The sequence below is a fragment of the Tursiops truncatus genome, chromosome 1 (assembly GCF_011762595.2).
Source record: "Tursiops truncatus isolate mTurTru1 chromosome 1, mTurTru1.mat.Y, whole genome shotgun sequence".
Taxonomy (NCBI): Eukaryota; Metazoa; Chordata; class Mammalia; order Artiodactyla; family Delphinidae; genus Tursiops; species Tursiops truncatus.
Genome location: NC_047034.1, coordinates 84,070,823 through 84,083,863, shown reverse-complemented (window position 1 = coordinate 84,083,863; position 13,041 = coordinate 84,070,823). Strand labels below are relative to the sequence as shown.

Below are 13,041 nucleotides of genomic sequence, written 5' to 3'. Positions count from 1 at the left end.
TGCTGCTGATGGATGGAATGTTCTGTATATGTCTGTTAGGTTCATTTAGTCTAAAGTGCAGTTCAAGCCAAACGTTTCCTTATTGATTTTCTGTCTGGATGATCTATCCATTGTTGAAAGTTGGATACTGAAGTCCCCTACTAGTACTGCATTGCTCTCTATGTCTCCCCTTAGGTCTGTTTATATTTGCTTTATATATTTAGGTGCTCCTATGTTGGGATGTAAGGACTGTTCAACATCCACAAATCAATTGAATATACCACATTATCCAGACGAAGGATAAAAATCATATTATTATCTCAATAAATGCAGAAAAAGCATTTGACTAAATTCAACACCCATTTATGATAAAAACTCAGCAAAGTGACTATAGAGGGAAAGAAACTCAACATAAGAAAGGCCATATATGACAAGCTTCATTTTTTTCATTCACTTAACTTTCTACATATAGATTACTAATTCATTTTGAAACTCCCTATAAGTGTTACAAATCTGCTCCCAGTGTGCTCAAACACAACAAACACTGGTTTCTTTTTTTTCCTCCTTGAAGATGTCTACATACCACAGTTTCCTGTCTGCCTGCTCCTTTCTGGTCTTGTTATTTTCTAGCCTAATAAATGAACTTCATCTTGGGACATCTCTTAAGAACCCAGAATTCTTTTTACCTCTCTCTGTGTCAGCCATCCTGTCTCCTGATACTATGGATTCCTCTTTTTTGGTTTACTCACTCGTATACAGTACATGTCCTCCTCTGAGGGGAGACATGAGTGACACACTTTTTAGACTTTGAGGGTTTGAATATATCTTCATGTGATGCCTTTATACTTGGTTAATAGTTAGACTGGGCATAAAGTTTTATATTGAAAGCCATTTTCTCTGAGAACTTTGAAGGTTCCATCGTCTTCTAACTTCCAATGAGCCAGAAGTTGCTGCTGAGAGGCCCAATGTCATTCTGACTCCCAATCTTGTATAAGATCTGTTTTGATCCTTCTCTCTATTCCCTGCTTAACACAGGCTCTAATTTCAAATGTTATTGTGATGTTGTGATTTGTAAAAAGAAATTTATTTTGGTCTCTGTCCCCAGTTCCTGACACAGGGCTCCTGAAACCCTTGTGATTTCCTGGGTGACAAGAGTGCCTTTTGTTCTAATGAGGCAACTCTAGGTGGGCTCCTGCATGAGGGCTGGTCACCAGAAGGAACAAACTATGATTAGAAGCTTGGAATTTTCAGGCCCTCCCTCTCCCCCATTCTCTTGCAAAGGGAGAAGGGCTGAAAACAGAGTTAATGATTGATCATGCCTACTAGATGAAGCCTCCATGAAGTTCAGAGAGCTTCCAGCTTTGTGAATACATCCACTCCAGTAGGGTGACATACCCCAAACTGCACAGGGACAAAAGCTCCTGTGCTCTGGACCCTTCCAGACCTCACCCTATGTACCTCTTCATCTGGCTATTCATCTGTATCTTTTATCATATTCCTTAATAAACTGGTAAATGTTTAAGGAAGTGTTTCCCTGAGTTCTATGAACCACCCTAGGAAATTAATCAAACCTGAGGAGAAGGTTGTGAGAAATTCTGACTTGTAGCCGAATTGGACAGAAGTTGGGGGTAACCTAGGACCTACTTCTTGCAGTTGGCATCCAAAGTGGGGTAAGGAGCAGTCTTGTGGGACCAAGCCCTTAACCTGTGTGAGCTGACACTACCTCCAGGTACACAGTGTCAGAAATGAGTTGAATTGTAGGATACCCAGCTGGTGTCACAGAGAACTGCCTGGTGTAGGGAAAAATCTCCACACATTTAGTGACCAGAAGTGGTGTTTTGTGTGAATAAAGGAGACTCACAGGAGAAACACAAGAGGCAGACTGAAGTGAATCTTTCTAAAATTTAGTTCTGAAATTTCATAATAATGCTGATCACTCAAAAGATCCTTTTGATCTGTAAATGTGTGTATTTCAGCTCTGGGAAATTTTAAAATATTATTTATTTGATAATTTCTTCTCCACATATTTCCGTTTCCTGGAACACCTATTAGTTGGATTTTAGGCTTCCTACATGAACTGCACTCACTTTTCTATTTTTTTTTTTTTTTTTTTCTGGTACGCGGGCCTCCCACTGCTGTGGCCTCTCCCGTTGTGGAGCACAGGCTCCGGAGGCGCAGGCTCAGCGGCCATGGCTCACGGGCCCAGCCGCTCCGCGGCATGTGGGATCTTCCCGGACCGGGGCACGAACCCGCGTCCCCTGCATCGGCAGGCGGACTCTCAACCACTGCGCCACCAGGGAAGCCCTCTATTTTTTTTTTCCTCATTCTTTCATATTATTTTTCTGGGAAATGGCCTCAACTTTATCTTCCAACTTTCCTACTGAATTTAGTTTGGTTATTTTTATTTTCTGGTTCTCTTACTTTTTCATCTATAGACTTTTTAAAAAATAGTACACAGTTCTTTAAATATATTAATTATATCTTTAAAATAGTATTCTTATAATTCCTGTATCATTTTTTAAAATCTCTTTCCTTCCTTTTCTCTAGGTCTCAAATATTTGAGCATCTTCAATTATCCATTTATACTTAAGAGTGAGGCACTAACATGCTGAATGCCCATTCAGTGTGCAGTAGGGGAAGCTTATTGAACAGTGGTCTCGTTGTAGAGAGTAGCCAGCCATTTCACTTCCAGTATCCTTAGGTCTTTTCAGTCAGCTTGTGCAAAAAGAAATTCCAGTCTTCTGTTTAGAGATTATAAGCCTGGCCACCAGACTTTTACTTAATCTCCTTTATGAGTACAGTATTTCACCCCATTCTCATTTGTGTATGGTATTCCAGAATCCAGAACTTCTCTGTTTCAGCCTCTCCAGAGAGCAAACTTCAATCTTCTGTCAGTGGAAGATAAGGTAACTATGAGGCTGTGTAGAATAAGGTGGAGGATCTGGGGGCAGGTCTATTGCCCCTTATACATATGCTCAAACAATCCTATTTCCAGTTCTACCTCATATCTGCAGATATACCTGATGCATCTAATTCCTGAGTCTTTCAGAAATTAAATACAGTGGTCTTTTTCCTCTAATCTTTTTTAAATTTAAGAATAGTTGATGTACAATATTATAAAAGCTACAGGTGTACAATATAGTGATTCACAATTTTTAAAGGTTATACTCCATTTATAGTTATTTATAAAATATTGGCTATATTCCTTGTGTTGTACAATATATCCTTGTAGCTTATTTCATAGATAATACTTTGCACCTCTTAATTCCCTACCACTATATTGTCCCTCCCCACTTCCCTCTCCCCACTGGTAACCACTAAATACAGGTGTTTTAAAACAGGGAATTCACTTGTTTCCCACTGGCATCCCCTACTATAGACACTTAACATTTTTACTTTCTTTACATCCATTTTCCAACTTTCAAAATTGTGTTAACAGCTCTCTTTTACAGTAGTCTTCTCTCCCATTCTTTCACTCCTATTGTAGGCTGATTTCTTTTCTTATTTATTATAATTTTAGAGAATTTTCAGAAGAAATCAGATGGAGATTAATGCACATATTCCAACTGTCATCTTTAATGAGGTGTCTCATCTATCATGTACCCACTATCCAGTTCAAGAAATAAAAGGTTACAAATACAGCTGAAATCACCTGTGTGTTTATGATTAGCCATTTAAAATTTCCTAGGTGTAAAATCATATCATTTTCAAACACTGATTTTTGTTATTCTAATATTAATTAGAAAAATAAAAGAACAAATATTTTAAAAGCAAAGATAATATTAATTAGAATGTTTTGCTCATCTTAGCAAATATATCTCAAACAGCATGTTAAATAATAGTAATAGGGGTTATTCTTGTTTTATTCTTTTGTGGGGGGGGGGACTAAGTTGAGCTTCATTACTGAAAATAATGTTAGACCTTAGATTTAATATATTTTCTCAATTAAGAAATTTTAGAAGACAATTTTCATTGGGAATATATATGAATTTGTTGTGTACTACATTATGATTTCTCCTATTTTTTTCTATTGATGTGATTTAAGAAAATAGCTATATTGAGGTATAATTAATACTTTGTAAAACTCACTTATTTTTAGTGTAGTTTTAGTAGTTAATTTGGTGGATTTCTGGTAAATTTATAGAGTTGTGCAACCATCATCACACTCAAATTTTAGTACATTTCCATCACCAGAAAAACAAGAATGGCAATAAATCTCTGTTCCTATCCCCCAGCTGTAGGCAAACACTGATCTGCTTTCTATTTCTATAAACCTGCCTTTCCTAGAAATTTCATACAAACTGGATCACAGAATATAGTCTTTTGTGTCTGGTCCCTTTCACTTAGCATAACATTTTTGAGGTTCATCCATGTTGTAGCATGTATTAATAGTTTTTATTGCTGAGTCATGTGCCATTGTATGGATATAACACATTTGTTTACCTACTCACCAGTTGATAGATATTTGGATTTTTTTTCTAGTTTTTGGCAATTATGAATAGTATTGCTATGAATATTTGCATGTGCCCATATGTTTTTATTTCTCTTAGGTAGATAACTAGGGGTGGAAATGCTGGGTCATATGAGAAGTATATATATTTAAATGTTTCTACTTTCCATTCCCACCAGCAGTGTATGAGAGTTCTGGTTCCTCCATATCCTGACTAACAAAGATCTTCTACATTTTCTTCTAGAAAACCTTAGACTTTTAGTTCTTACACTTAAGTCCATGATCCTTTTTAAGTAATTTTTGTGTACAGTGTGAGGTAAGAATCAAAGTTCATTTTTATACATGTAGCTATCCAATTGTTCCAGCACCATTTGTTGACAAGACTATCATTTCTTCATCGAATTATTTTGGCATCTTTGTCAAAATCAATTTATCAAAACTGTAAGGATTTATTTCTAGATTTTCTATTCTGTTCCATTGATCTATTACTCATGCCAATACTACACTATCTGAATTACTTACAGCTTTACAGTAAATTGTGAGATCCAGTAAGTCCTCTAACTCTAGTCCTTTTAAACTTATTTTGAATATTTTAGGTCTTTTACATTCCTTATCAACTTTAGAATTAGCTTATCAATTTCTACCAAAAGAAAAGAGTCTGCTGGAACTTTAAAGGGATTATAGTGAATCTATAGATACATTTGGAGAGAACTGCCATCTTAACAATGTTAAGTCTTTCAGATCACAAGTGTGAAATGCTACTCCATTTCTTCAGATTTTTAATTTCTCTTAGCAATGTTCGTAGTTTTCAGTATACAGGGGTTATACATACTATGTTAAACTTATTCCTAAGTATTTTACTCTTTGTGATGTATTGTGAATGAATTGTTTTCTTAATTTCATTTTTGGAATACTCATGGCTGGTATATAGAAATACAAATAATTTTTGTATATTGATCTTAAATCTAGAGGCCTTGCTAAACTCATTTATTGTTAGTAATGCCTTAGGAATTTCTAAATATGGGATCATGTCACCATGAATAAAAGCAATTTTCATTTTCTTTTCTCAATGCCTTTTATTTCTTTTTCCTTGTCTTACTGCACTGGCTAGAATCCCTAGTACAACGTTAAATGGACGTGGTGAGAGCAGACATCCTTGCTTTATTCCTGATTTGAGGGACAAAGCACTCAGTCTTTAATTCCTAACTATAGTGTAAGCTGTAGGTTTTTTGTTTTTTTTTAAATACATGATAACTTATTATTATTATTTGCTATACAGCAGGTTCTTATTAGTCATCTATTTTATACATATTAGTGTATATATGTCAATCCCAATGACAGGTTTTTTAATAGACACCCTTTGACAGATTGAAGAAATTACCAGTTTATCAGTAATGGGCATTGAATTTTGTCAAATGGTTTTCCTGTCTCTACTGAAAAGACCATGCATTTTATCCCTTATTAATATGATATATTACATTAATTTATCTTAAACCAACAACATATTTCTCAGATATCCCACTTGGTCATGGTAGATAATCCATTTTACATGTTGTTGGATTTGGTTTGTTAATATTTTATTAAAGATTTTTACAGTTATGTTTAGGACAAATTTTCTTTCTTTTTAATAAATCAGTATGATAGTTTATTAAAAGCTCCATATTATGCCTCAGGTAGGATTTTTTTCTTCCAGTTTTATTGAGATATAATTGACATATAGCACTGTATAAGTTTAAGGTATATGGCATAATGATTTGACTTACATACATTATGAAATGATTACCACAATAAGTTTAGTGAACATCCACCATCTCATAGATACAAAATTAAAGAAAGAGAAAAAAAATTTTTTTTCCTTGTGATAAGAACTCTTAGGATTTACTCTCAACAACTTTCATATATAACATGCAGCAGCGTTATTTATATTCATGTTGTACATTACAGTCCTAGTACTTATTTATCTTATAATTGGAAGTTTGTACCTTTTGACTGCCTTCATCCAATTCCCCCTCCTCCAAACCCCCTGCCTGCTAACCATAAATCTGATCTCTTTTTCTATAAGTTTGTTTTTGAAATTCAATTGATCTAAAATAGTCTGTTAGTTCCTGTTATACAACATAGTGATTCCATATTTCTATACATTTCAAAATGACCACTAATATAAGTCTAGATATAATCTGTCCATGCAAAGATATTACATAATTACTGACCATACTCCCCACACTGTACATTTCATACTGGTGACTCATTTATTCTGCAACTGGAAGTTTGTACCTCTTAATCTCCCTCACCTATTTCTTCCCCTCACCACTCTTCTCTGGCAACCACCTGTTTCTTCTATCTGTAACTCTTTCTGTTTTGTTATGTTTGTTCATCTATTTTTTTAGATTCCACATATAAGTGAAATCATAGAGTATTTGTCTTTCTCCGTCTGACTTAGTTCACTTAGAATAATATCCTCTAAGGCCATCCATGTTGCTGCAAACAACAAGATTTCATGCTTTTATGGCTGAGTAATATTCCATTGTATATAGATACCACATCCTCTTTATCCATTCATCTGTTGATGGGCACTTAGGTTGCTTCCATATCTTGCCTATTGTAAATAATACTGCAATGAACATAGGGGTGCATATGTCTTTTCTAATTAGTGTTTTTGTTTTCTTCAGATAAATAACCAGCGGTAGAATTGCTGGATCATATGGTAGTTCTATTTTTAACTTTTTGAGGAATCTTCATACTGTTTTCCATAATGGCTGCACCAATTTACATTCCCACCAATAGTGCAAAAGGGTTCCCTTTTCTCCACATTCTCACCAATGCTTGTAATTTGTTCTGCCAGGTGTGAGGTGATATTTCATTGTGGTTTGGATTTGTATTTCCCTGATGATTAGTATGTTGAGCATCTTTTCATGTGCCCACTGGCCATCTGTATGTCTTCTTTGGAAAAATGTCTATTCAGGTCCTCTGCCCATTTTTTAATTGGGTTGTTTGGCTTTTTTGATGTTGAGTTGTATGAATTTTTTGTATATTTTGAATATTAACCCCTTATTGGATATTCCATTTGCAAATATCTTCTCCCATTCAGTAGGCAGTCTTTTCATTTTATTGATAGTTTCCTTCGCTGTGCAAAAGTCTTTTAGTTTGACATAGTCCTATTTGTTTATTTTTGTTTTTGTTTCCCTTGACTGAAGAGACATATCCAAAAATATTACTATGACCAATGTCAAAGAGCGCACAACCTATGTTTTCTTCTAGAAGTTTTACAGCTTCAGGTCTTACATTTAAAATTTTTCATCTATTTTGAATTTATTTTTGTGCATCATGTGAGAGAGTAGTCCAGTTTGATTTTTTTGCATGTAGTTTTCCAGCTTTTCCAACAGCATTTCTGAAGAGGCTGTCCTTTCCCTACTGTATATTCTCGCCTCCTTTGTTGTAGATTAATTGCCCATATAATACACTGCCCATTTCTGGGTGGTCTATTCTGTTCCACTGATCTATGTGTCTGTTTTTGTGCAAATACCATACTGTTTGGATTACTGTAGCTTTGTAGTACAGTTATGACAAATTTTCTTGTGCTGTCTTTGTCTGCCTTTGGAATCAGGGTAATACTGGTCTCAAAAAATGAGCTGGGAAGCATACTTCCTCCTCTGCTTTCTGAAAGAGTTTTTGTCAGATAAGTATATTTGTTCTTGACCTAATTAACTGCTATTCATCCTTCAGATCTCACTTGAAGCATCAGTTCTTCAGGGAAGGCTTCTCTGACCTCCTTGACTAGGTCCATTTCCCTGTTATAATAGCTTGCAAATAGTAGCTCTCCTTCTTAGCATTTATCACAAAGTAATTTTTATTCATTAGTAGGATTAATTTTATTATTGTTTGTCTCCCACTTTATCATAAGCTCCAAAAAATGTTGAGTGTTTCTGCTCATCATTATATAGATATAGTGCCCATCCTACTGCCTGACACATGGTAGGTAAGTGCTCAACAAATATTTGTTAAATGAAGAATACATGAACACTGTTTTAGGTTTTTTTGTTTTTTGGGGTTTTTTTTTGGCTGTGCTGGGTCTTCGTTGCTGTGCGCGGGCTTTCTCTAGTCGCAGTGAGCAGGGGCTACTCTTCCTTGCAGTGTGCAGGTTTCTCATTGCGGTGGCTTCTCTTGTTGTGGAGCACAGGCCCTAGAGCACACAGGCTTCAGTAGTTGCGGTGCGTGCGCTCAGTAGTTGTGGCGCACGGGCTCTAGAGTGCAGGCTCAGTAGTTGTGGCGCATGGGTTTCATTGTTCCAGGGCATGTGGGATCTTCTCCAACCAGGGATCGAACCCGTGTCCCCCACATGGGCAGGCGGATTATTAACCACTGCGCCACCAGGGAAGTCTCTGTTTTAGTTTTATTTTTGATATTTCTTCCCCTTCTTTACTTTGACTTATTATTGTTTTATTTCTCAGATTCTTCGTATGTTAACTTGAATCATTGTAACTCTTTCTTCCTAGTCAATCTAGACATTTTTTGTTAATATAGACATTTAGAGTGATATAATTTCATCAAGTATTATTTTGGAAGCATTCTACAAATTTTGTTATATCTACGTTTTTATTTCTATCCTTCAAAAAAGCAGATATGATGTGTCCCCTCTACTTAAAAACAATACAAATTTTTTCATTTTATATAGTACAGTATCTAAAGTTCTTAGTAAAGCAGTCAGCTCAGCTCTAAACTGATTTATGACCTATCATCTCATCTGCTTACCTTATACCCCAACCGGATTGGGCTACTTATCTTCCCTTATACAAGCGTTGTACTTCTGTGCTCAGCACCAAGCAAAATGTCTTAAACATAGTAGCTCAGTAAATGTTTGTAGAACAGTTCCTACCACTTTTCATGATCCAAGTTAAGATTTTTTTAATTTATATTTTTTATAATTTTGAATTATATTTTTATTATGTAATTTCTAATTTTATTGTATTGTGATCTGATGTTAATATTGTTATTCATTTTGTTTTTTTAATTTTCTTTCCTTTTCTTTTTAAATTTGTTTTCAAAAACATGTATATTTGTGTAATCTGTTTTAAATTGCATTAAATACTTCTTTGTGTCCTATACTTTGGTCAGCTTCCATCTAAGACTTAAACATACTTAAAAAGATAACTTGGCTTTTCTCCCACTACCATTAGACTGTAAAATTCATGAAGGCAAGAACCATGTGTGTCTTGTTGACTGTATCCTTCGCACCTGGGAGGCCTTGGTACATTAACTCAGTAAATTTTTAGAGTTCTCTTTAATTTTATTCTTTCCACTGCTAAATTAAAAAGTATACATTAAGGAGGTATTAGATAGATTACCTTTTGAGAAAACAATGAATAAAAATATACATAATAGTTGGAGTTTAATTAAATACAGAAACACTGAGTTCCTAGTATGACTCAGAATGTTCTAAGAGTGGAATACAAATGCAATGCCTGCCCTCGAGGTCCATGAAAACACACAGGTTAACAAGTAACACAGGAGATGGTGTACCAAAAGGAAGGTATGTATAAAATGGCATGGAAATAAGGGTTGAGGAAATATTTAAATTGGGTACGGGAAGGAGGTAGGTAATGAAATTCTATAGCAGGAAGTAAAATCCTTTTAAGGATAAATAAACCAAAACCCAGACAAACTACAGTGCTTGTTCAAGATCACAAGGCTAGACAGAGGTCACAAAAGGAGATCCAATGCCCAGTTCTGTGCTCTTTCCATTACACCAGACTTACTACTACCCATACTTTTCAGAGCTCACAAAAGAATAACAGGACAGGATTTAGAGAGTTACAAAATAAAATTGGGGGATTTATTCATCCTAATCCCATCTCCTATTAATATAAAACATCAAGGACTGTACAAAATTATGAAAAGCTAGCCAAGTAGCATGCAGTTCAAACAACTTTCTAATTGAGTGGCTTACAAAAAGAATTTGCCCTAAAAGTATTTCACCCGAGATTTAAACATCCCAGTCCAATCAATCTGACTTGGAGATAAATAGAACTATTAAGTTGTATTACACCCATACATACATTTTTTTTTAATGTTAATAGAGGGTCTGTGGAAAAATCTTTAAAAAAGAAAGGTCCAAAAACAAAAATCTGCCAGCCATTATTCAGTACTTTCCAAGGAGGTAAGACCCTGGAATCTGTAGATCTAAGTATTAATGTCAATAGAGAGACATTCTGTAAGGGCAGGATGCTCTTTAGGATTTTCCCCATCTCTCAAGACTAGGCAATTACATTTGGCTACCAAGCAACCTTTCCATGACTAATTTGCATCCCCCCCCAAACATGTTGATCCCACAACCTTGATTTTGGAACATTAGATTATTTAACCCTCCCCTCCCCTATTATAAATTAATAACCTGGCATTCTGAATTACACATCAATTTTTGGTTGCCTGGCTAGCATGCAATAACTCCAAGAATCTGCTCAGTTCCAAAAACAGTGTAGAAAAAAGTTTAAGAACCTGAAATACTTAGGCCCATACTCTAAACCAGTAATTGAAAAAGAGATTCAGGCAACAAATGGATTTTATTTGACTTGCAGGGAAGAAAAGAGGAAGAGGAGATAGGGGAGGAGGGGGGAGGAGAGGGAGGGGGAGAATAGGAAGTAGAGGGGGGAAGGAGGAGGAGGAGATGCTCTAAAAAACCTGGATATTTCACATAAAAATGAATATTCACAGCTTCTCTTGAGAACCCTGAAGCTGTGGCAATACTGGGCCTGTGTTACCACAACTAACTCTACCGCCAGAGTTAGCCATAGCCCCATTTATATGGGACATTTGCTTTCAAATTCATCATAGACCAACCACCCCTTTCTATTTCCCTGATACAGAGGCCAAATGTCAATTGTCATTTATCATCCCATTTGCAGTGTTGTTTTCATTATTCACTTCAAAGAACAAAGAACGCCATATTTGGTGGATAAGTGCAGAATTTTTAAAAAGTAAATACAATTCACTCCTCATATTAAAGCAGTAAAACAAAGCGAAAAAACCAAAGAAATCAATTTACCTTAATCTGAGTCTGTTCGATTGACTTTTCCCATATCTGCTGATCATATGCTCCAATCTGAAATAGGAAGCAGGCTATTTAAGTGATGCAAAGGAAATCCTTTTATTTCGGTCAAGTCTCACAAAAGTCATGAAACTATTAAGTATCCATATGATACCTGGGAAATTTCTGTGCTTCTCTGAGGCTAGAATAAATTATTATTTCCTAGGACTATTTCCTTCAAAATTCAAGTTAGCTGGATCTAAAAGTAAGTTGAAAAGCAATGTCCAAAATATTTCAAATTAAATATCACCTTAAAAGATACTTCCACTTAAGAAAAACATCAGTAGGAAACTAGAGAAATAAAAGGTAATGGACAGCTCATTAAAATTGACAGTACCAATCTGAGCTGTGCAGATAAAGTTTTATGCCTGAAAAAGCAGCAGTTTGATTAGAAGCAAACTCTCAAAGCATTGCTGTGACACTGTGAATGCAGCCTGGAGATGGGAGGTTGAAAATCTTATTCGGGGACCTAGAACTGAGCTCAAAAGACCTAATGACCTTGTCCATCAGTTTTTCCATTTATGTTGAGAGATATCATGTAAGAATACCTGCACTACCAAGCTCAGGGAAAACTAACATGATAGGTATTCTTTGTGGGACCTTTTTGCAGGAAGCATGCTTTACAAATAAAAATACATTGATATTACCTTCTTTTGGTACCACGATATAGCATCTCTCTCATTTGAGGCCATCTGTGTCTCCAGCCAGAGAATGGGATTTCACTGAAAATGAAGGAAAACCAGTCAGTGAGTCCAGTTGCTTAAAGGTACTCTCCCAGTTTGGGTAGAACTCAGAAAACGCTTCTCTCAGCCTCTCCATGCGCTGCTGACCGTCTCGTTCCCCTGCTGTTTGCCAGGAAAAAAAACAAACGCATACCAAAAACAACTCTGGCGCAGTGGCGACCGGAGAAGCCTCTCTGCGATATTTTGTGCGAGTGTGTTCAGGGATGCAGGGAACTGGGAGAGGAGGGGAGGTCGCTGGAGTTGACCTGCACCCCACCTCCTCCGCTCCCAGGAGTCCTGCTCTCACCTGGTGCACGCTGCCCCGCAGTCCGGTGGCCGGGACCTTCCTCCTCAGTGGCCCCGGCCCGGCCATGAGGCCGGGGGCGAGGCGGCGGGCCAGGCAGGCCTCATCTTCCCCCCGAGGCGGAGACGCCGTCTGGGCCGTTACCATGGAGACTGCGGAGGCCGCCCCAGCCTCGGAGGCAGCCGGCCGCCCAGCGCCCAGAGGAGGGCAGTCTGTTGCCAGAGAGCCGGCGCCCTCCAAGCCCGACCTATAGGGTCATCGGACAGACCCTAAAATAAGCAAAGAATGAGCTAGGAAAGGAGGGGGATAGAAAGTGAAGGCGGTATTAGCTAGGCTGCCAGTCGCTACGGCAACGGCAAACGGCTTTGTTCCGCTGAAAAAAGTCAAGTGCAGAGGTCCCAAGGCCCGGGTAGCAGCTGCTTCGGGGCGGCGGGCACGCGTCCTCGCTAGGCCGGGCCTGGAAGGGCCGTGACTCAGCCGGCCAAGAGCTAGGCAACAGCAGCTC

The 13,041-nt window shown here is 37.2% G+C and overlaps 1 protein-coding gene across 5 annotated transcripts in view; it reads right to left on the bottom strand.

The window, feature by feature from the left end:
• PHTF1 (putative homeodomain transcription factor 1) overlaps positions 1–12,881 on the bottom strand; it is a 61,509-nt gene extending 48,628 nt beyond the window's left edge. For 4 of the 5 annotated variants that reach the window (XM_019919512.3, XM_019919513.3, XM_073809442.1 and 1 more), the window contains exons 1-3: positions 12,540–12,881; positions 12,158–12,232; positions 11,469–11,525 (exon numbers count right to left, since the gene is read on the bottom strand). In XM_019919512.3, the coding sequence (XP_019775071.1) occupies positions 11,469–11,525; positions 12,158–12,202 (102 nt within the window). In that variant the 5' untranslated portion in view covers positions 12,203–12,232; positions 12,540–12,881. Of the gene's footprint in view, positions 1–11,468; positions 11,526–12,157; positions 12,233–12,539 lie in introns of those variants that run through there. The other variant, XM_019919514.3, reaches the window with a different exon arrangement.
• Positions 12,882–13,041: the final 160 nt, after the last annotated feature.